This window comes from Tachysurus vachellii, chromosome 5, assembly GCF_030014155.1.
Source record: "Tachysurus vachellii isolate PV-2020 chromosome 5, HZAU_Pvac_v1, whole genome shotgun sequence".
Taxonomy (NCBI): domain Eukaryota; kingdom Metazoa; phylum Chordata; class Actinopteri; order Siluriformes; family Bagridae; genus Tachysurus; species Tachysurus vachellii.
The window spans coordinates 14,214,676-14,239,025 of NC_083464.1; the positions used below are offsets into that span (position 1 = coordinate 14,214,676).

At 38.5% G+C, this 24,350-nt stretch overlaps 2 protein-coding genes across 4 annotated transcripts; both read right to left on the reverse strand.

The window, feature by feature from the left end:
- Positions 1-633: 633 nt before the first annotated feature.
- Positions 634-8,162, reverse strand: wdr26a (WD repeat domain 26a). 2 transcript variants are annotated; one of them, XM_060869898.1, is made up of 14 exons: positions 7,483-8,161; positions 6,923-7,022; positions 6,584-6,640; positions 6,347-6,483; positions 5,938-6,035; positions 5,318-5,474; positions 4,980-5,118; positions 4,710-4,850; positions 4,397-4,516; positions 4,147-4,292; positions 3,979-4,057; positions 3,745-3,874; positions 3,036-3,230; positions 634-2,893 (listed from the first exon to the last, which is right to left on the reverse strand). In XM_060869898.1, the coding sequence occupies exons 1-14, from the start codon at positions 7,761-7,763 to the stop codon at positions 2,871-2,873; spliced, it is 1,803 nt and encodes a 600-aa protein (XP_060725881.1). In that variant the 5' UTR covers positions 7,764-8,161; the 3' UTR covers positions 634-2,870. The 2 variants fall into 2 exon arrangements, with proteins under 2 accessions (XP_060725881.1, XP_060725880.1); XM_060869897.1 differs by lacking the exon at positions 634-2,893 and having other exon boundaries at positions 2,983-3,230; positions 7,483-8,162.
- A 471-nt stretch (positions 8,163-8,633) lies between these two features.
- adcy3a (adenylate cyclase 3a) lies at positions 8,634-24,202 on the reverse strand. Of its 2 annotated transcripts, none has more exons than XM_060869896.1 (20): positions 22,071-24,202; positions 19,522-19,671; positions 18,002-18,132; positions 17,771-17,882; positions 17,141-17,268; positions 16,869-17,027; positions 16,595-16,760; positions 16,370-16,486; positions 15,989-16,131; positions 15,487-15,648; positions 14,782-14,869; positions 13,582-13,698; positions 12,996-13,252; positions 12,487-12,568; positions 12,213-12,371; positions 11,982-12,128; positions 11,717-11,833; positions 11,485-11,614; positions 11,280-11,404; positions 8,634-10,957 (listed from the first exon to the last, which is right to left on the reverse strand). In XM_060869896.1, exons 1-20 carry the CDS (start codon positions 22,833-22,835, stop codon positions 10,775-10,777), a joined length of 3,438 nt encoding a protein of 1,145 aa, XP_060725879.1. In that variant the 5' UTR covers positions 22,836-24,202; the 3' UTR covers positions 8,634-10,774. The 2 variants fall into 2 exon arrangements, with proteins under 2 accessions (XP_060725879.1, XP_060725878.1); XM_060869895.1 differs by having other exon boundaries at positions 16,370-16,489.
- Positions 24,203-24,350: the final 148 nt, after the last annotated feature.

The following is a 24,350-nucleotide window of genomic DNA, read 5'->3' on the forward strand; positions in this document are numbered from 1 at the left end:
TGCTGCCTGTTAGCACAGTAAAAGTCCAAGTCTACATATTATTACCCAGAATTCCACAAGGTGTTCTGGGATTAAATTTGGATTTTGTTGTGTGCATTTTTTCTTGTTTATCTTAGTTACTGTAACTTGAACTATTCTTGCAGATGTGCAGTTATCTTTGAATCACCAGTTGCCAACTCGAGATTCTGTTGGAATCTTTAAAAGTATAAAATAACCCATGACAGGTTCATTTATTAAAATTCATACACAAACCTATTTCTTTTCCAAAACTAATTTAGGACTTTATTAAGTCATTATAGGCTACAGCGATGTAAGTTGAATATTTTGAATTAGAGCAAGAATGATGGTATCTAGTGCATTTAAATTACATCACCTGAGATTCTTGGTTGATTCAAGCAACTTTATTTATACTTTTTGTTGGCCTACAGGGACATATCAGAATTTAGATATATTGTGATACTGTCTTTCCCCCAAAAAATGCACCTCAACAAATAAACACTGCATGGAAATGAAAAAAGGGGACCATGTCTGGAAAAGTTTTTTTTTAATTCTAAAGTTCCTCAGGCATGTGCATTGTTGTGCAGATCAGTGTTGTGCCACCCAGCAGTAATCCGATAAACTGATGGTGACTCGTTTTTCTATTTTTTTAAAACCCTGAATGCTTTATTGAAAATATGCATATGTAAGACTTCTCCTACACATTACATAACGGTACAATCACTTAGAATATTAACACAGTTAAATGCAAAACAGATCCTTCAGAACCTGATGCAAAGCAAACTGCTTGCCCGGTAATTGCACGCTGGGCCATGTGGTTAACGTGCTGGCTCTCTGCCATGCTTTCACAACACAGGAAAGCAAAAACAAATCCTCTGAAAATGAAATACAAAGTCACCAAAAAGGTCATTTGCATATGCAGAATATTAAACATATTGTTGGTGATACAGTGTTTTAACATTAGTCCTAAGGGGTGTGTGTGTCTATGTGCATGTCACTCCTCAAAGACAGGCCAGGTTTGGCTGGTGAGGGGAAGGATAACCTGTACAGAGGAGCTTACCTGATACAGGTGGAAACATATGTCATTTGTAAGGAGATATGTTCAGTCTAAATGATATTCTTGACCAGTCATAATACATGCCATAAAATACACACACATAAAGCACATACTTCAAGCAAATCATAATAGGCAAAGTTCCTTATGCTTGATGACCAGACTGTAACACTCTGTATATTATAACATCACATAGAGAAAAAGAAAAATCATTAAGAGGCCACTTCTGAAGATATATTTCTATTATACTTGAGGGAATAATAAGTAAAACAAAGGATCAATATAGCCTTAAACATAAACAATGAATTAAGCCAAATAAAAAAAAGAAAAATCCAACAACTGTGAACGTTATTTAATTGTATATCTAAACAAAGTTTTAAAAAAAGTTAAAAAAAAAAAAAAAAGACAAATGAAATCAAGATAAAATAATCTAAATAGGACAGTTGACTGACAAAGGGATTAGTACATGAGGATGGATATTGCAGTAAGCCAAAACATTAAGGAAAGATGATCTGAAGGCTTGTTTAGGCCCTAGCTTTTTTTTTTTTTTTTTGCATTACTTTTGATCTGTATTCCTCAGTATCAACACCACCGAACAAGTTACCATATCATACAAAATTATATCCAATTCAGCACCCAATTAAATCACTGAAAAGCTTAACGGTAAACTTGCTACAATAACACAATCCAAATATGACCAACAACTATTAGCCATTTACAAAGGGAAAGCATTCTTTCTTGCACTATTGATGGTCGTTATTTACATGTGCTCATAACCTTGTAAATAAGGTTCACATCTTATATGGTGTCCACGAAGAGGACAGCAGGGAACAGGGAGCATGCAGAGAAAATGGCCATTCATGCCTAATCTCAACAAGGAGTCTCATTGATGGGCCAGTCCCTTTCTGACACATTAAAAGATTCAAGTAAGGTCAGTTTATGGGACATTAAACTTAAGGTCTTACCCTAGCCCATAGCAAGAAATGCTGTGGTGATAGATCTTATTTACTGTATCCCCTTATGTCTAGATATATCATCGTCTCATACACTTACCTATCTTGGAGACTTCTGAAAACAAAGTACCGTAATCCTTTTGGAAAAAAAAGGATTTTTTTAAAGATTTTTCTCCGAAATTGAAATGAGTCTGATCTCACTGTTAAAATGCCTGCAAATTCAGTCAATTAAAAGTATTGTTTAAACATTGACAATTATTACATTCTGCTGGTGGTAACGTCTCTCAGACACACAATCAAACAGGTGCCTGAAAAACACAATATTTATATGGGTAAAGATATAATGGACAATCTTTAGTGGACCCCTCCAAAATCTCAGAACTCTTGCTGCCCTCAGGGGTCTTGAGGGAAATCATGAGCTAAACTGATAAAAATAATAATAATAATAATAATAATAATAATAATAATAATAATAATTAAAATAATTTTGAATTAGTGAATTTTGTCAAGAACAGAACATATCATATCAACAAGTCAATTCTGATGCCTCAACTGATACACAGCAATAAATAATAAGAGCAATAAATAATAATTTGGTGTGTTTTGTGAGGCTGTGGCTCCTCGGATATTCGCTGAGGTCAATTAGCCTCCTGAGCGAAGCCACACGGGTCTGAGGGCTAAATCGCCAGCAGCTAGGTGAGTTTCATTCAAGTGGTCCAACTTTACTGCGTAAGCTCAGCCTCTCCGTTGCTATGGGGGTAAACCTCCAGAAAAACATCATGTTTATTTTTTATTTTTTTTTACTTCATTCATCCATAACTTCTTGCAGTGTTTACCCAGATTTTCCTCCTGCTCCAGGGCCAATATCAACTGTCCATGCTACAGCATTCTATGGAGGAGGAAAAATGTAGGGCTATTTTATTTTGTTTTAAAAGTATTCACCATTCATGAGCTACAGAATGATGACAGAATGCTCACATAATGTCCAGATATTTACATAGATTGGTGGCGCTTGTAAACAGAGCTCTTACCACCTAGCCTCTCTGCCTCCTGGGATTCAGTGAAGGGAGCAGGACCCCAGACACGGACAGTGCCATCATCAGACGCGCTTGCCATGACTCCTGGCTGAACTGGGTTCCAGCTCACACAGTTCACAGTACGTGTGTGGCCTGTCAGTTCAGCGATTGGCAGCTCACTGCGCTTGTGCCAGATATACAATTTGTGGTCTTTAAATAAAAAAAAAAATAATAATAATTAATATTAGTGGAGATTTTTAAATGTAATTACACACACACACACACACACACACACACACACACACACACACGTATATATATATACGTATATACGTATATATATGTGTGAAATATATGTACAAGCTATTTACTAGGTTAAAAATCGATACATTTCTTGTTTTTTTTGTTTGTTTGTTTGTTTCTTGTGCAGGAAGTTCATGCTTAAGTGCAATCTATAAAGCTAGTCAAAACAGTGATGGCTCAATACTAACCAGATTATATAATATGAGATACTTTATACTTATATACTTTAGAGATCACACAATGTAAAAACAAAATAAATTAGTCTGTCCACCAATCAGAAAATAGCATTTTCCATGTTCAGGTTAAAGGTAAATGTGAATACCAACTGTGCAAATTCATCATGAATCATTTCATGAACATTCTTTAAGAAATTACATGTAGAGACAAGTGATGTCATACACATTAAATAAGACATTCTTACCTTCACTCCCACTGGCAATAAAGTCTTCGTTATGGCCGCCAAAGCAGGAGTGGATGGTGTAGAAGCCTTGTGTTACCCCTTGGTACTTCCTCACCAGTACTCGATCATGTAGGTCCCACAGATGAACTCCCTACACAGAGCAACAGAGCAGCATGAGCAACACTGCTATTTCTGTTAAATCTAAAAGACAGGCATGCTGCAGAGAAAAACAATACAGCAAGTAAAAAGGCATACCTGAGTTGCCACATTTAATAGAGCTAATCTGCCATTCTTTGACACGGTGAAAGACATAATAGGGTGATCCTCTTGCACACTGTGGAACAGAAACAGCAGTTACTTATGAATGGAGATTAGACAGCCTTTCTGGTCAGACTGGTTCTAAAGATCACGCCATGCCCTTACATGTTTCTGTCAGTCAGATCTTCAAAGTTGTATCCCCGGATACGTTGATGAGTGTCTGAAGCCAATACAGTTTTGCCGTCATTCAAGCACCACAAGCATTGAACACGAACGCCTTCCCACGAATCCAGCAGATTCCCATCTAGATCCTATTTGGACAGAAATTATTAAAAGAAGATGCAGATGCACAGCAGTCAGCAACTGAACAATTTTTTTCCCAATTACATTATAACATATCTCCTGGGATACCTACACACTGATAAAACTGCCCTCTCTGACCCCCAGTTACAAAGCGTTTTCCATCTGGGTTCCAGGCTACACTTGTCAGGCTGTCTTCATGGGACTGACTCATTTTTGTTCTCAATTCCCCAGTCTGAAAGACGATAAAAGAAATTTAGGATGAGCAGTCATTCATTCAACGGGTTTAATAACTGCTTTATCCTGCAGTGATTCTGGAGCCTATACCAGAAATACCAGGCAAGAGGGGGTAAATACCCCAGGCTACAGCAGATGAGCAAGATTAAGACTAGTCAGCACAGTTGTAGCTGTATAGGGTAAGGCTGCACCTGAACGTTCCAGAGCCACAGTTCAGAGCAGTCATCTGGGCCACAAGCTATTAGGTATGCATCATCTGGGCTCCAGGCCAGGTAAGACACCCCATAGGCATGGCCTTCCAAAGTCCTCAGCTGCTTCAGGAGGTGTGTCTCCTGATTATACATGACAGACAACCAAACAGTTTATATGTCTAATTATGCCTTATTTTATTTTTATTTTTTTTAGATGTGAAGATGTAATTATAGATTATATTATTATTTATTTTTAAAAGAAGCACACACCAGGTCAACCTGCCAAATAATAACTGTAGTGTCTTTGGAACCTGAAGCCAGTTTAGTGCCATCATTGGAGAATTTACAGAACCAGACCTCATTGCAGTGCTCTGTCAGGATCTGCTGTGTGTAGCAGGGAAATTGTTTCCTGGAGATAAAGAGAACACATTACAAAGGGGCCATCTGTAGAGCATCTAAAACTGAGTGAGTTGGCATGGTGCAAGAAAACTGTAACAAAAATAAAATCACCAATAAGCTGTAGCACAAAGATCCCAACTCAAGGCAAACGTTAATGGAAGCAGACAAGAGAGAGGGAGATGGATATGAAAAACAAAAAGAACATTTACCTGCTGCATACATGGTCCACCAGCAGAGACACTGAATCCAGATTACTGTCTAGTTTGGTGTTGTGGTAGAGGCAACGATCTCTCTGCAACTCCACAGCCTGACGTAACAAAGTCTGTAGCCTGCGAGGAGGTAGCATCACTGAAGGGGGCAGGTATGCTGTAGAAATAAGAGGGGGATACAGAGAGAGATCGAACAGGAGTGGCAGGTCGCCAAATAAAAGAGAGTTGGGAGACAGCTGATTCAAGTCTGTAGGCAAGTTTACGGTCAGTTCCTTTTCAACTCAGCCAACTCAGCCACAAAGAGATTTACTGAATTAGGTTCAATAAAATATGTATTAAAACATTTATTTGTTTATTTATTTAACGTATCTGCTGAATTCACTCTGTCTCCTGGGGTAGCTGAGTTGAAATTAAACTGACCCAAACCATGACTGTGAAAGGCAAAGGGAAATTACATGGCACTGTCAAAAAAAATAAAAAGGTAAAATGGAGAAAGGGAGGAGGAAGGAATATAACTGTTTAACCATGATAAACAACACTACAATACTATGTGAAGTGGAAATAGGAATTAATAACAAAAGATGGGGTGTGGGTGTGTGTGTATGTCTGTCTTCACTCACTCTGGAGTTTGTCAAGCAGCTTGGAGCGAGATGATGTCCCTTTTCCCTCCCACTCAGCCTTGGCTCGGAGATCATCAGAATGGCTACACATCAGGTAACTAAGCATCAAACAAATATGCTTTACAAAGTGTTCCCACAATTCCTATTTACTCAATGCACAAGTTGCACACAACAATCAGCCACACGACATAAAAAACAAGCCAGAGAACCCAAGTAATTAAACTAAAAAGTTATCATCATTGTTTTCATTTGTAAGCAGGTTTTAAAGGTACGTATATACACTAGAGACTTAGATCAACTAAAGATTGTGTTAGACATTTTGTAACATCATGATAAGAATCTGCATGTCTGCTATCTAGAAATACAAACAACACAGCTTTCAAGTTTGCAAAAGGCAGCAATACTATACCCGCTAAGAATATGGATGCGCTCTGTGTTGTATTTCAGAGGAGTCAATTCTGCTCTGAGAACATGTAGGGCTTCCAATACTTTCCCATCCTCTAAATACTCCAAATACTTCTGCTGCAAGAGCAGGAACTTCATCCGCTAAACAGAGGATGAAAAGGAGATTAATCAAACATGGGGCAGAGCATAATATTAAAGATTAATTCCTGACAGTAAAAGTGTGTGAAAATTGCTCTCTCACCACAATAGCATTTGGCGAATGCATCAATGCTTTCAGCTCATTGAGATCAATTTCAGCCTACCATTAAAGAGAGAGAGAGAGAGAGAGAGAGAGAGAGAGAGAGAGAGAGAGAGAGAGAGAGAGAGAGAGAGAGAGATTGAGTGAGATTGAGAGAGATTGGGCAATTCATTAAGGTCACAAATAGATACAGCTGATTAAATTCAGTAACTAAAGAAGAATATCCACTAATTCTGTTCATAATGTTCATCCATTAAGGAACTGTGTCTCTTCGTCCCACAAAACTTTAACTAAAAGCATATGAGACTTCTGCTGCAAGAAAAAGCAGCCAATTTTTATTACCTTGTCCCATTCTCCCTCCATTACATGGTTGCGGAACTTAGTGGCAGCCGGATGCTCAAGTCTACAGCCTGATTCCTGCATGAGCAGGTCCACTGTCTGACTGAAAAATAAAGGCAGGGACACTGACATCAATTTATTTATTTATTTACTTACCCATTTTGACTGACACAAATTCTGCAACTCTTTCGGCAAAGGCGGTATCAAATGTAGTCATACACACATTCTTATAACTTATAAAGCCGAGAAACAAACATGCTCTCGATATCTGCTTTATGAGTTAGATGGTGAAAAGGAAAACAGTAACGCTTGGGTTCGGTCTTGAACTGAATGTGCTTGAAAAACAGGTATCCAGTGTGCCGATTTGTAGTCTTTCTGCATTCTGCAAAATGGAGCCCCCTGTGTCCTCTTCTGAGGGTTTGTTTATCTTACTCCTATTTTCATTTCCTACTAGAAGACTTTGACAAACATCAACAAAGACAAAGCCCCCATAACGCATTTTTCCTCTTTCCTGTAAATGATACGGTTTCATGTTAGCCCTAAAAATGTCTCCAGCTACTTACTTAAGCCCTAATCCGTGTAGATGTTGTCCTATTAAACGAATCACATCCTCATCAGACTGAGACAGCCGTTTCTTATTTTTCATTGAGACGGTCTCTGAGGCCAAGGTCGAGCCGGTGGAGGTTGCAGGGTTGCCCGCTGCCGGGACTCCGTTGTTTGCGGTGACAACAGTGCCGGTGTTTGTGGAGGACAGCTGTGCGACTGCTGACGGTTCGCCGTTCTGGGCGCTATTTAGGCAGGACAGCTCGGAATTTTGTCCCTGTCCTGCCCCGTTTTCCTGCATGTTACAAACGCTGGTGTCAGTGCCCCTGTGCAGGTTGAGGCAGAGAGCAGAAATAGTGCGGGGCCTCTGGAGATAAGCGAAATCCAAAACAGGCGCAGAGAGGCCCGCACTCCCGGCAGAAGCACCGGTCTCTCCTGCGCCCTCCGCCGACGACACTAGAGCTTTCTTCCGCGGTGGCGAAGCTCCGCCCGGTTCCGAGTCGCTGGAAGAGCAAGCGGTGGCCAGAGTTACTTCACTGGGAGCACCGCAGACGTGTCTCTTGCTGTCAAGACGTCCAAATGATATTTACTCCAGAAGATCACTGTAGTATTCGCACTTTATTTCGCTCGAGAATGAGAACGTTGTGAGAATGAGAACGTTGTTATTGTTTGTCAGAACAGCTGCAAGTCCGCTTTGGACGTATCTACGTGATGACATCACCGAGAAGCCCTAAACAACCTTGAGCGTTATGCTGCCTTCAAGAGCACGAGTGCTTACAAATCAAAAACTTCATCAAAACCAAATGAAAACAGCGGCATATTTGATCAGTGAAAAAGCATTGCTTAGGTTTTATGGTTTCTTATTTTCAATGTAGTACCGCGATGAGTTCATCACGCTCTACAAAATTAGATCAACATTGTCCTGCTACAATTTACCAGCGTTGGACAATCTTTAACTTGAACGCGGCATTAAGTGTCATCAGTAATGGTTTAAAAAATGTAACATTTACATAAAAATAAACAAAAATTATTAGTTACCTATGCTGTATTTTCTCTTTCCATCCTAGTTCAATCACCTAGTTTAGTGCTTGTAGAAAAAGCTAATTTCTATAAAACTTCAGTATTATTTGTTCTGTAGTGCATTACTGTATGTACAAATAGGAGATCAAAATCATTCAAAGTGCCATTTTTATTCCCATGTCCAAGGACATTTTAAAAAATCAAATCATATTTCAAAACCCATAACAGGCCAGAAAAAACAATCGATGTGACATTTCTTCAGACTCCATTACAATTCAAAAACAGCAATTGCAATTCTGTCTGTGGTTTCTCATTCAATTTCCCTGATATCGGCAATAAATAAACAGGAGACTGTTGCTTGTCACATCACTCAGTTTTGTATCAGATAAAACCGCACAGCCAACAGCTGGAACCAAATTCCTTGTGTGTCAACACATCTGATTCTGATTCCCGATACTCTTTTGAATGAAACATATACAATATAAAAATATGACTTACTGAATAGAGAATGATTTTGCAAAGGGTATTGGAGAACAGAACATTGTAAAAGAATAAACTATTGCACGTTCATCTATAATTTTAGGAAAGTCTTTGAGGGGAATATAATCAGAGATCTGAGAAGCCTTCATATCTCCAATACTGCCAAAAAATCTCTTGACTCTAGCTGCACTTTCAACTAGTGCATGCATAATGTACATACACACTTGCATTTCACCTGCTCACAGTGACACGTCGATCACCCCAGAGGAACATATATACAGGACACATAATTATGTTATGGCACTTCTTGCATGGCACACTAAAACACTTTAAAACTGGGTAGAAAAATGGGATGAGCATAAAATGGCTGTAAAGTCCAAAGCCACAGAAAGAAAAGGGGTAGATAAAAAGATGTTGAGAACAGCAGGCAATAACACACACAGTTCTGCGTGCATGCATCTGCACACACATAATGGCAGAGAGGACCAGTCTGCTTCTCTTTATATTTTGCTCTTCAATTAACAAAAATTGTAGACATACAAAAGAATTTTTAACTATAACCTATATAGGATCATCTTTAAAGTAAACTGTAAAAGCACTGTGTCATGTACAATCTCAACTTTATCCACAGGGTCACTATTGTTTGCTCTCTTTACTCAAACAATAATTTTACTGATTTAGCAGATAGATTTTTTTTTTTTTGGAAATTCACTCAGTCTTCATTCCATCCATACAGCTAGTTATTATTTAAAAGATCCAAGTACAGTATAACCCTGTATTTCTCCTGTGATCAGAGTAAATCTCATTTTACACTCCATTTATGTTGTATGCCTTCCTTTTAATATGCAACCAATATATTTTAAGGGGAATTCCAGATTCCTTCAAATTTAGAAAAGACATTTTCAGACTGTCTGATGAAATATACACTATCCATTCAGAAATATCTACAATAGCAGTAATAGGAACCAGCAGTTTGAAGTGTGTAAAGTCTCCTGAACCTACCTCACAGAATGTTTACACAACATGATTCAAATATATGGCTGATGCACTAGAGGCAGTTTTATGACAGCATTGTGAAAAGGCTTTGGCCTTATTTATTTTTCGTATGAGCTTTGGTTACTACTGTAACTTCTTTCTCATTCCAAATTTTGCACGATGCATGGAAGCCCAGCTCCCAGACTGACAGGCATTTTTTGCAGTTAATATAGTTTGTAGCCCTGCTCTGGTTATATTAACAGCAGAAATGCCTTTTAACAGCTATATACTGTTCCTGTTACATGTGAATTCTGGTTACAATTATAGCCAATCAACACATCTAATCTTTTATACTATTTACTATCAATGATAGCTTTTTTAAAGCGTTTGAATATTTTTTAAATATTCAAAGCCTGCGTAGGTTTTAATGTAGATGAGGAATTGTGTGCGCATGAGACAGACTAAAGAACACTGATAAAGAAAATGAACAGCTCACGACAGACATTTGATGAGCAGGTACAGAAAATGTCATTTTTTGCAAACAGAAACCAAACGTCTTCTTTTTCCCAACGTACATTTCACAATGCTGCTTATTGAACAACTCACTGTAAAGTGAATAAAATAATATAATAATATAAAGTGTAAGAAAATAGCCCAGGTTCCTATCACAAATATTAGTACTTCTCTTCTCTTCAGTCTGTAGGACTTAATTATGTTCACCAATGAATTATTTTGAAAATCTATGGAATTCCCCTTTAAAAGATCTTAGTTGTTATATGTATGTTACATATATGGGGTGTGCGAGTTTTGTATTTGTTGGTTTTATATGCAGGTAGTTCAAGAGCTGTCCACCACCTGATGAGGCAATGTGACAGAAGAGCCATTGATGAAGGAACCCTGTTTTTCTCGTCCTTTTAAAAAATACGTGAGCAACTCCCCCTTCCCCTTAACAAAGATTGGTCCTCTTCTCACAAAACGGAAGCCATAGTCCTTCAGGATGTTATAGCAGTCTTCCACCACCTGGGGGCAATACACACCGAGTTACTAAGAATCTCTGAGTTACTGAACAATTATCATAATTACTGAGAAACTATAATAATTGTTTAATGACATCCTCTATATTAGTAATGTATGTACACACGCACACTCAGTGACAGAAAAGTGAACATTTCATGAACTAAAACTTGTTGCCTTGTACTACATATCAAAATAACTATTTTTATAAAAATAAAAAAGAAAGCAAGCATAATATTGCTGTTAATGAAAATTATACATGTGCCCCAAAAACAACAGTGTGATAAAGTCTTGATTTTTTTTTCCCCTAAAAGCAATCATTCTTCACCTGAATGTTTCCCATCACTCCTGTAGACTCCATGCGACTGGCCACATTAACAGTGTTACCCCAAATGTCAAAATGAGGTTTTCGAGCCCCTATGACCCCAGCAAGAACAGCGCCCTTATTCAACCCTGTGGAGAAAAGATAGTAGTCTAATATACTTCATATATTCAAACCAGTTCTCCTGTGCACTACAATGTTCACCACTTACCAATACGAAGCATGAAGTTGTTAAAGGACTGATAATTAATGTTCATCAGAGTAACTTTCATGGCCAAAGCAAAATCCGCTAGATCTGCCAAGTGCTGCCAGCGCTCTCTATCAGACAGCTCCTCCTTTTGCTAAGAATAAAAAAAAATACTTTTATTAGCATGTTCAATGGTGAAAAGTTCATTATCACAAAGCTTCGTTCTAATTTAATAATGCCATTCTGAATCCCTTACCTTCATGCAAGCATAGCCATTAGCGTTGGTGTCAGGAGTGACTCCTGATGCTGCCATGTAAGTGCTGCCGATGGTCTTAATCTTGGTTATATAGCGAAACTGAGGCTCATCCAGAAGCTATGAAGACATGAAAGAAAACATGAAAAATGCAATGCATTAAATTTTTTATGCAATATAATGCCATGCTGGGAGGATCTGACTTTCGACTGATGTACAAATATAATCACACAATTTGGGGAAAACTTTGTAATAGATGTTTACTTACACTATCAAAGTCAGATATAATTTCATTGAGGAACCTCAGACACTCGATACCCCCATTGTTGATGCTCTCCTCTGTGTAGAAGTCTGAGAAATTTGGGATAGAGGCAAACATGACCCCAATCTCATCATAGGACTGGCTGTACAGTTCCTGTATGGGGTGAAATGAGTTAGATACTAACACAGAAATCACAGAACTGTTTTTTCTTCATTTGTGCTGGTTGTATTTTTTCACCTCATCCCTCTTTTTAGAGCCCAGAAAGTGACGGGCAACATGCTCTGGGAGCATGTTTGTGACCAGAGCCTCATTCCAGCGTCTCATCTCATACACCTTCTCCTTCTGCTCATGTACCTCAATTTTCCACAGGAACAGCGTGCGGGCCAGTTTCTCCACCTGTGATGAAATGAATGAGATAATCATATAAGACAAAATAAAATTATGGCGAAGAACATTAAGTCACAGAAATAACTTAGACAGAAAATGAGATTAATAGAAAGAAATCACATACATGTCGTGCAAAGTAGTAGAAGCTGACCATCATGATGAAGATCATCACAGTCATTGTATATTTGGATGGCACGAGGTATATTCTGCTCAGGAAGCAAATAATAATAATAATAATAATAATAATAATAATAATAATAATTAGAAGTAGAAGAAGAAGTCTGCTCTGGTATCACATTATTTCTACATCACCAAACAACACTGTTAAAAAAAGTAGTGTGGTATGAATTTTTATACATTTTATTTTCTTATATTGCTTAAAAAAATCATACATTTTGGGAAGGTCTGTTGGTGAATTAGCTATGCAAAAATCACAACAAAAAACCATGACCAGCATAAAGCAGTTACTGAAAATGCATATATGAGTGTAAACTTGATATTGTGCTAGTGTTTGTTTAGTGAAACCTCTGTAGTTGTTGTGATTTTATCATTTTTTCATCACCACTATTTATATTTAATATTTGTATAATGCAAAACATACATGATAGTGACCCATAATTTTTTAGCACCCACCTGTATTTCTTATAGTGGGTAAGATCATACTGGTCAAAGATTTCCCTCCAACTGTAAATATTGACGATTCCTGAGGCTACTGTGATCAGCAGCATCAGAGTAAGCTTCACCATGTGGCTGACCTGCACCAGCATGGTAGTAGCAATAAGCGCTAATACAGCAATGTAGCTGTAATATTTGGGGTTCTCCAGACAACCGCCTAGTCCATCTGGAGCTGGAGAAACGTCCCCAACACTCTGTGGAGGCTGGCAGCTTAGCTACAAGTGTCGAAACACAAGTACATAGGTTTGAAATACAGGTCGAGTTTGAGACATCTAGTATGAGCAACTCAGTAAGAAAGGACCAGTGTCCAGAACTGGCTTGTGCCTTTGAATGATCAGCAACACATTTAATATGACACCTTAAGCCCAGTCTCCTTGGCTTAGTATTCGTATTTAGAATCAGTAAGAGATTCATGCAACATGGTAGTTATTAAGAATAATGCATAAAACTTCAAAATAACATTTTGCTAAAATTATAATTTCAACCATTTTGTCTGATTCTATTATAACTAACAGGTAATGCAAGTCACCCAGTAGTGTCATACCATGTCTATTATGTCAGCCAGTGTAAGGATGAATATAGCTGACATGGCCCAAGAGTTGCGAGCCCAGCGTGTGTGATCAATCCATGTGGAGAACGACACCAGTCTCTTAGGAAATACCTACAACAGCAAAATAAAGAATTTATCCTACACATCAAATCCTTTCAGCCACACAAAGGATTTCACTGACAAAATCTGTATAGTGATTTAAGTGATGGTGCTACAATATCGGAAGGCATAAGTTCTTTTGGTGACTAGCTAATGGGTGGTTCAATCTTAGTTCACGTGACCGGGCTCTAATTACATATAACATGGACCTTGCAGGTCACCAAAGGGGATATCTACATGTGTAAAAGCTGACCTTTTCATGACCCCTAACTTTACAGAATAAATAAAACAGAGAGACTTTTCAAAAAGTAATTCAGAATTTAGACAATTTTCAAAGAATATCATCTATATTTACAATGTTATATCTTCATTTACAGTTTTATATATTTTATATCATGATTTCAGCCACTCCAATCATATTTCATCTAGATGACTAAGAAAGGAGAAAAGTGGTTTTAAGCATAAGAGATAACACAGAATACTCTTGTTTACATTTACCAAGATTATAATGTTTCTACCTCAAAACTCATTCACACCTCATTATTTATCAGTGTATTCAAATACACTGGAAAAGGAAAAAAAAAAAAGGATTTCTTCAGGTTGCTGGCTGTGCTGGACAATGAATCAGCAAACCATTTTGATTATTGTATAGAAAACACATTGTCTTGAGCCTTGTATTCTTTTTATATATATATATATATATATATTTTATTTATTTTTTTTTTTTTTATCATATATTTTAAGGACAACTTCCCATGTTATGATGTGTCTGGGTCACTGTTCCTCTCCCTATTCATCATTGTTAGCTGTGATGACTTCAGGCATGTTTTGCACACTGTCAGTCAATAATGCTATTAAACGGTGCAAGTTAATTAAAAGTGCAATGACCTGACTAATAAGGTTGGAATCCATGCATCCATCCATCAAATCCATGAGCGAATAACAAATGCTATACTGAGGACAAATAATCTTCTGTCTACTGTAGTAATACTATATAAGTCCAGTACTTGGCTAACAAAACCAAAATGACAGCCATTAGATTTTGCAATAACCATGTACATGTTGTGTGTCTGGCTAAAGTGCTGGGTCACTCACCCGTGGGAAAATGGCTGCCAGGGAGCAGATGGTGAGAATGAGCAGCAGCACTTCCCCCACAGCTAGAGTCACATAGTTGGCTATCAACCTGTCAAGATGTACAGCAGACATCAAGAGCTGATGAAGGGACAGCTAGAATAATGAAAGCCGTTAGAGCTCACTATTAATTGCATTATGCGGAGAAAACTGAATGAAAAACTGAATGAGGTTTTTTTGATTCACACGAAATGGAAACCAGAAGCACTGTGTAAGTGACCATATTTAACACTGCATTAAAAAGTGTTTACTGATTCACCATGCAGCAATATATGTATGAGGTCAAGAACAGCAAATAAAAAGAACTTGTGCCTTCTAAAACTTCTAAAATCCTCAACATGCTGAAAACATGTTTTTTTATATACTGATCCTTCAATTATATATATATATATATATATATATATATATATATATATATATATATATATATATATATATATATATATATATATGTGTGTATATTCATTTCAGAACATGATTTAAAGCAGAGAATGCCATCACTAGTCATGTTTGAGGTTTTCTGTATTATTTATCTAAAGAGCACCTCAGTTCCTCATTGTCTTTACTATCTGGACTTTCCTTTTGTTAACAGCAAGCTTTTTAATGCAGTCTGGCGTACATATTATTGGTCCATGTAGAAAAGAAATTGTGCATTGCGGAATGACTCACAGAGGATCTATAAGTGCTTCAATTGCTGCTGTAAAAAGCAGCACTACACAGGAACAGCTGAAGGCGGCTCCACTCTGCTTCTCCTTTTCGACTGAGAAACGTGTCTCCAGCTCAGGGTTCACAAAGCGCAGCGAAAGGCGGTTAGTGTACTTTCCCTTTAATCTAAGACAAACACGAACAGCCAATGTGAGAGTGTAACAGTAAATAACCACACGATTACAGTGCTACTGTGCTTAATAACAGAAAGGTTTAAATGAACACATCCTGTACAAAGTAAGTCTTTTAATAGTGCATAAAAAATAAATATGATTTCAATATTGTGCTTTCAGGCTTGGCTGATACCTGATGCATATTCAAGATTGACCTGTTCTCAGTAAGTAAGCCTGCTGTCTATATGCTCTCTGACACCAGCATTCATTATCAAACTGGTGTATTCTTAGCTAACTTTAAACACATGTGGCGCAATCACGTGGCTGACACAGAAATTTTAAATGGTACTCACGCCTGCACTGTCTCTCTCTCCAGCAGTGCCTCGTTCAAGAGTTTATTGAGCTCCTGTTCATTTTCTTGAGCATCGATAACTCTCTCAGCAAGGTCTCGCAAACGAAGACGCCGCCGAGGGTTTGGAAATGAGGGATTCACCACCTGAACCCACACAGGACACATATAAGTGGTCATACATAATTGAACCTGCCTTTTTTCACACAAGCATACATCTAACAGTTTGAGTCATATCATTCTATTGTACACATCATCAGTTTTCCATAGAACTTTTTAATTTAAATTATATTTTACATGTTACAAAGAGAAGAAGCCACTTAGGCTATATTGATGTGGGGAGGGTGGCTAGGGCATATCCTGGTTGAACGGTGTACATGTTTACCCGTGTGTCCAGCTCTTCTGGTTCTTCAGGTGTGGTGCAAGCTGTGTGTACACTGCCATTACATTCTGTAGTGTTGATCAACAGAGGAGAGTTCCCATTAGATGAAGTCACCGACAACTTCTGGAAGAAAACCATGGAATGAAAGACAGAAAAGAAAGGACAAACTGCTTTTTTTTTACCAGCAGAACAAGAATAATTGAATTGAAAATATGAAGTAACTCTTACCACTCCATTGATTCCATTCTTACTCACTGGTCCTTTGGGAACAACAACAAGGTATGTCTCAATGCCTTTCTCCCTCAGGTATTCACAGCGTGCTCCTCCATTCCCTGGCTCAACATCAAATTCACCATGAAGACACTCCAGTGTACTCTGAGAGATGTGCACACGCCTGGTAGAATCGGAGTAAATTAGGACAGGATACAGTGAAATTTCTACAGTGTTAAATGTGTAGCAAGCAGTACACATTCTTCCAGATGTACAGCCTGTAAGGACTCACCCAGGTATACCTCCAGCCTCCATTTTGTTGGCCACTGTGACATCTGTGGACCAGACATCATACTGCCAGCGCTTCTGTCCCAGAACACCACCAAGAACTGTCCCAGAATGCACCCCAACACGCATGTCAACATCTGTCTGTGTCTTCTCTCGAACGTAGCTGAAATTAACATGTTAATGAACAGAATGTGAGTCAATCATGTTACAGACTGGTGTTCATTCAGTTTCTGAGCATCATTAAAAAGACAATGTTGGAAGATGCTCATCACATACGAAATAGCTTCCACCATGGCCAATCCCATCATTATGGAACAGGCTGCGTGGTCTTCTCTGTAATCTGGAAGGCCACAGATACAGTAGTAGCAGTCCCCAAGGATCTTAATCCTCAGTTGGTGGTATTTCTACAGAGGAAAGAGTCGTGACACAGTATACATTTCTAGATTATACATTTCTGGAATGGTGACTATGAAATGGCAATAAGTATAAAAGAGTAGTGTGAATGTTGGCGTGCATGGTGCCCTACAATGGACTGACATCCCATCCAGAGTGTATATCTGCCACTAGCCAAGTGTTCTGTGAATATACTCCAGATTGGAAGGTAATTAGGATGGATGGAAAGATGAATAAATGAATGAATGAATGTACATTTATTGACTGACCCAACATCTGTCCTAAATGTGAACCGAGTCTTAATTAATGTGTAGTTTCCTTAATACTGAAAAGTGCTGAACTTACAGTCTGTGGTAATTACCAATATGCTACAGATGAAGTACACTTGCATTATCTTTAATGTTAGCATATCTTGCAACTGTACCAGATAGTATTTCATCCTGAATTCATGTAAGTGAAACAAAGTACACATGTATTTCCCATGTGACACATTGGAGGGAAGCAGTCACTTACAGCAGCCAGTTTGTCAAAGCGGGCAAACAGCTCATTAAGCAGCTTGACTAGCTCCTGTGCACTACAGGAAGAAGAAAGCTGGGTGAATCCCACAATGTCTGCAAACACAATACTGCAAAAGAAACACAACATAAACAGCTACATTAAACTCAAGCATTCACTTGTGTTGTAATCATTTTCAATCAAGCTCTTTAAGCCATTATTGTGTAGTGTGATGTGCATGAGACTCACCTAACATTTTCATGCCGATACATGTACATGGTGTTGAACTGCTGCATCTCTTTCTGACTGGCCTCTTTCTTCATGTCTTGTAGCATCTCGTCTGCTATGTGTTTGGGCAAAATGGACAGCAGTAGACGTTGCTGTGTGCAGAGTAAGAGCATTACAGTACACATTAAAGCAAATGTGTCAGACAATAGGTATGGTTAGAAGTAATACTAACCTGATGCTTTTCACTTTCCCTAAAGCTTGACCTTTCAGCTTGAATAAGGTTAATGGGTCACCTATGGATCCATTTTCCATGACACAAATTAAGTCTACAGTACAGGAATTTTATAAATAGGTAACAACTAAATGCCCTGAACACTAAACCTATTTGATAATATACATCCTTATATACTATGACCACAAAAACAAATAACTCTGCAATGCCCTTGAACTATCATAATATCTAGAATACTAGAACTATCATAATATCTGGACACATAATTGCAATCAAGGTGATCCGGTTTCACCACACACATATACACCCCCCACATACACACATAAACTTCAGCACAGGAGAAAAGATGCCTGCATAAAAGATCTGTATATATTATAGTGTAGCTGTAAAAAGGAAATAAAAGGCATAACAAATCAAGAGGGGAGTCAAAAGTGTGATTACAGTTGACACTGTCTCAGGAGGCTTGTCGCCATGGTAACCCGCAGCCGCCGGATGCTCCTTGATTGGCTGGCAGGCCTGTCTCCCAGCAGCCCTTGTTTCTCTTTTAGTATTCAGGGAGTTTCTGCTGCTATCAGTGCTTTTGTTCTCTCTCTCTCTCTTTCTCTCTCTCATACACACTCGTTCATACATACACATCCACACACACACACACACGTACACACACACACACACACACACACACACACACACACACACACACACAAATACTTCCTTCCTGCATCCCATTCTCTCTATAGCACCACCCCCAGCCTTAAACACCCCCACCCCTTGTTAGCAGCAACTGTTTGTTCCATATATAGAAGCAATCAAAAATACCCAGTTGGCTACATCTGGGAAACCAGAGAGAGGGAGGAATTGACTGCTGACTGAATACACACACACACACACACACATTGTGCATAGTCATAACAGAGCAGGCACTCCGGATGGGAAAAAAATAATCTAAGAAGCAAAGTATTTTTCTAACCCTGCATATAGCCATTCCCTGAACCCCCACCTGCCTAGCTACCACCTACCAATCTAACACATACTTCCTCAGTGATATAGAAAGCCAGTCACCATATCTTTTCAAACTGCTTCTGCTACCTCACACTGCTAGTGGCCTGAACTAGACAATCTTAAATCATTCTCAATCAAATAATAATTCCCTTATATAAGAGTTTTGAATAAAATATTTGCTTTTATTGGTAAATTATTTTTTACCAATAATTTTAAAGTTAAAAGAAATAATAATGGCCACTTGAAGGGTCACAGTCTACATGGTGAAAAGTGGAAAACTGCCCTAGAATTGATCAGTTTTATGTCTTACCTGCTGCTGACTCTGTTCCTCTAAATTCAGCTTCACCTCCAGAGACTGCCTGGCCTCCAAAAAGGCCTTGCGATGTTTGCGATCAGCCATGTAATATGACATGAGCCCAACGGTAATTGCACATATGTAGATCAGGATGTTGGCAAACAGCTAAAGCAAAGAGTTATACAAAATTAACTTTTAACCAAAGCACAGCACAAACACATTTTAATAGAAACACATTCTCATGCAAAGGCATGCACAGTAATTAAAGTTTGACTGCTTTTAATTCTTAAATTTGTATAATCAGTGCACTACACTTCAAATTACTAAGAGTCCTGTTTTGTTGGCCTTATATTGTTGGTTTTGTTTGCATAAACCTGCGTGTAGTCTGGGAATATATTTACAGTTCTATGATGAAACAGCTATATGCTGATCATATAACCATAATTTCTTTACACTATTACTGTTTGCAGATATTAAAATCCAAAGCCATTATATAACTGACCCACAGAAGGCTGAGAGCTCTGAGCTACTGAATAATCTACAGAGAACTGACTTCAATAATAAATGTTTATTTTCAGGGATGATGTCAGCAAAATCTTGACTTTTTAATCTAAAGCGTAATCTAAACTTGCAATAGCATGTGTATCACAATAAATACTGTTTAATAAAATTACTGAATTGAATCCTTGGATTTCTCCCTTAAATCCAGGTTCTCCTGCTGCAGTGCATTCTAATCTTCTGGGTTTTTTTCTGCCATGTCTCTTGAGGCTGCAGTTTGCACCAAAATGTGTTCGAATGTTCAGCACACACAGCTAAACACAGCTAAACACAGTATAATAACAAAACATAAATACTAATTTCTTGAATCGCATCTAGACAAAGGAACACCGGTTCTATCCTCTACATATTAATTCTACAGCAAATCTAAATTAAAGTATTGTAAAAAAAAAAAAAAAAAGAAAGAAAGAAAGAAACTCACAATCAACATGCCTCTTACTTAGACATTTAGTAACATACAAATCTGTGTATGAGCTTATTTATCACCTATTTTCTCCACCTTTCACTACCTTATTCGTAGCTTCAGCAAAATAGAATTAGGCACAAGTAATTATGCATTAGGTGTGATTATCATGAATGAAATATTACCACATCATACTCTTTTGTGAAGAATTGCATTGCAGGCAACTACACTGCATTAAAATAATCTTAAACAATGGTAATCAAATGCTTGAATAAATAATGGGAGTTACTTTTTCCCATGGAATTTAACATAATTACAGAAAATAAAACTATTATTTAACATTATTGTTCAGTTTTGGACTACATTTAACTTGGTCTTGTATGCTGGGCATCTTTTAAATAAGGGTTTACCAGGGTTGCACTGGTAATGCTAATAAGCTATTAATGATTTATTAAAAGACAGGTATTTTAGATAGCTAATTTGTTAATAATTCAGAATGATTCAGAGTTGTTTACATCTACTTTCTTTCTCTCAGTGAGAGCTTTTTTAATTAAATACCTTCAAGGACAGACTAATTTACAGTTTATTTTACTAACAGTGCATACCTATGTTTTAGTAAGTATTCAGTTAGTTAAGTATTCAAAAGTAGTAAACAAAATGACAAGCAAGTACCAACATATGAAAACAGATGTCTCCACAATTAAATTAAGGAATTAAATTAAATTAATTTAAAACGAATTAAAGTCAATTTTAATGGCTTTTTTTTTAAGAGTTTCTTTGCTTCTTACTTTTAACACATTTTACACTGGTGGTTAAGTTATAGGAGGTGGCATAAATCTGATATTCCTAACTGGTATTAGCCATTTGGAATCCTATGACTATTAGTCGTATGCATCTGAACAATGGCATTCACCCAACATTACAATGATCTGGTCAAGTGCTCTGCAGTAGATATCATTAGCCTGAAATTACATCTATCCATGTATGTAGTTTCATAACCAGGCTGTACAGTGTGACAGTTTTGTCTCACATGCTAGAAGATATTTAACCTTTGCTAATACAAAAAAAGATCACAGACACACATGTCCAAGAAACATGAGCCATTGTCTAAAGTGTACGCAGTTCGAAAATGGATGCATGCACTGACAAGGCAGTACTTGTGTATCTTGCATTATAATGATTATGTAATGTAATGTGTATTTAAAGTGGAACATTGGTAAAACAAAGCCCAGCTCAGGCATGAAATGTACTGTATTCTGATATCACATAAAACTATTATTTTCACACATACTGCGTTTAAATTTGGTAGTATGAGGTAGCTAAAATGAATGAAGGTTAAAAGATGAGAGGCATATAAAGCGCCAATTGGTTATTTGTGTGATTACAATATAAATTTGTGTGATTACAATATTATTAAAGCTCAGGGCAGTTAATTTCCCCCTGATACTGAATGGGCATTACCAATGGTAATTTGTTACTTCAAATTACAAGTGACTAATATCTTACAGGAAACTGGATGTTAATAATTTCTAAATACACTGATAGCTTTGTGATCAGTCAGATTCAATCCCCCCAACTTTTATCTTTGTCCCCGAGGCCTAACCTGTCTCCCGAGAGCAGCTCCTTGGATGTCTTCTTGCTGCTGCTGTGCGATGGTGACGCCAAGTGCCAACGTGTGCACACCACATGACACAGCTGTGATGAGCACAATAGGTGTCAGTCGTAATGGCAGTGTCAAGAAGAAGGAGAAGCTGAAGAAGGCCTGCCAACCTACTGTGTCACTGGCCTGGTGGAAGCGGGCAAAGTTCAATCCTAGATAACAGAAGATCTGGGCATCTATAAGCACCCACAGGGCATACGGCACAAGCCGGCGTGAAATGCGCTCAGGCAGCAGACCATAGCGGCATAGTAGGTAGAGCACAATGTCCACAGCTAATGCTACGCATGCTACAGCTACAGATGCCAGCTTATCACTGGTATAGACCACAGCACACATCACAATCACATAGCAGTCAAAGAGGGCTGCAAACACCACCAACACCAGCAGGGTTTCATGCCGCTGTCTTCGAAAATAAGTCTGATAGAGGTTCTCCAGTGAGTCTGGTGTGAATGTGAGACGCATGAAGCGAGGGAGACACAAACAGCAGCCTGAGTTACGTACGGTGACCTCATGGGTTCTTCCTACTGCTTGGCCAGGATCAGAGGGCAACGTGACTGAGCAGTCTGCTGAATACTCAGCAGAGTACTCTGGTTCGGAGAAGGCCCTGTTCCGAGGCATTTTGAAGAGCCAATAGCTTATTTGAAGAATGAAAAATAGATCCTTATTATCCCTGTTACTCTTTAAACAAGTGGTTCTTAAAAAGTACATTACAAGTACATTGTGCTGGCTTGTCTGGCACCTTCTTCACTCCCATGTCAAACAAGCTGTCGCCCTGAGAGTTACATCTGATGACTGGATTCAGTGTGGACTCCTGATTGTCTATCCCTGGGCTAAACTGAATCTTGCATGTCCATTTAATTTATTTCACACCGATGCTGGTCATCCCACTGGACCTTTAAGTGACTAGTAAGGTTTAACACTTTGGCACTGTAAACGGTAGCCTAATACAAGAACACTCTTTAAGCTCGATACATTTGTTATCAGGAAGATGTGCAAAAAAACACAGGCCACAGAGTGCTTGGCTGAAAAAAAAAGAAAGAGTTTAAGAGAAATATGTCCCTCTAACCATGGTTGTTTACATATGCGACGCTGTGTGTGTTTCCTGCCCGATTTACCATCATGGTCGCTCGCGCTACGTTTCCATGGTGAAGCCTGGCAGAGACAATGGACGCAGGCTGTAGGAAGGAAGCGATGAGATTATTCTTATTTTCTTTCAGATGTAACACATGCTTCGGAGAAGTTAAATTAGGCTTAGGTGGATATTTTTCTCAAAGCATCAAACAAGAAGCCGCAACGGATGCCTGAAACGCTAACGAAAATGCAATACTTGCACGAATAGGCCTTCGTGGTTTAATGTCGTATTTCATCCGCTTTTCATATGGCAGCAAAGTCAACACCGTTTGTTTGCGTTCATCGTGGGTTCTCCATCAGTCCATTACGCCGTGTAGTCTTCCGTGGGAAAAAAGAAAGGAACACTTACAGGAAATACATGTTGCGCTCTCTGCACAGAGGGAGTTGTGTGTGTGTGTGTGTGTGTGTGTGTATGTGTGTGTGTGTTTGTGCATCCCGTGAAATGTGAATATGCAGATTGTCTAAGCCACAAACGAAAACAGACGCTTTCTGCCATCTGACATGCTATGGGACGCACATTTAGCCATTTTAGACAGGTCGTGTAAAACGTAACAAACAGTTACATTGGTCCTGTTACATATGGTACATTTATGACCTGATACCCAGAGAGCAGTAAAAATCCCAAAAAACGACGATCCACCACAATGAGATCCGATGTTATCTACACAGGATCCACCACATGCAGACAAGACGAAAGTCTGCATCCAGTTACCGGTAACTCCATTGGACGTGCTGGCATCAGTGTTGTGTCCGATGATCCGTCTCTGTCGCTAGTAAGCAAAAGATAAGTCTTATATATCGTGGGAAATTCAACCGCAGAAGTGACACGGAAGATACGACTGGAGATCTTTGTCAGTCCAGAAGCCCGTGATTATTATTCGGAAGTGTCCCTGTTTTCACCAATAAAAGTCACCGGTTGAGATTGTACGCGTTTACTGATTAAACAGGGGGAAATAGCCTCGGATCGCTCTCTCTCTCCTCCCACCCTCCTGCCCCAGTGTCTGTTCACACCCCGCTCTACATCAGGAGTAGAGAAGAGGACGTATCCTATATACACGGCAAGCATTACAACTAGTGTTACAAATAACAAGC

Excerpts from the sequence above, each read along its gene's own strand:
- wdr26a (XM_060869897.1), bottom strand. The coding sequence starts at position 7,763 with ATGCAGGAAAACGGGGCAGGACAGGGACAAAATTCCGAGCTGTCCTGC. Across the intron at positions 5,119-5,317 it reads GTGGACCATGTATGCAGCAG|GAAACAATTTCCCTGCTACA; the intron begins GTAAATGTTCTT and ends CTTTATCTCCAG. Across the intron at positions 3,231-3,744 it reads TATTGCCAGTGGGAGTGAAG|ACCACAAATTGTATATCTGG; the intron begins GTAAGAATGTCT and ends TTTTATTTAAAG.
- adcy3a (XM_060869895.1), bottom strand. The coding sequence starts at position 22,835 with ATGTACTTTTTAAGAACCACTTGTTTAAAGAGTAACAGGGATAATAAG. Across the intron at positions 11,834-11,981 it reads TTATATCTGACTTTGATAGT|CTTCTGGATGAGCCTCAGTT; the intron begins GTAAGTAAACAT and ends ATGTCTTCATAG. Across the intron at positions 11,405-11,484 it reads CAACTTCATGCTTCGTATTG|GGTTGAATAAGGGCGCTGTT; the intron begins GTAAGTGGTGAA and ends TTTTCTCCACAG.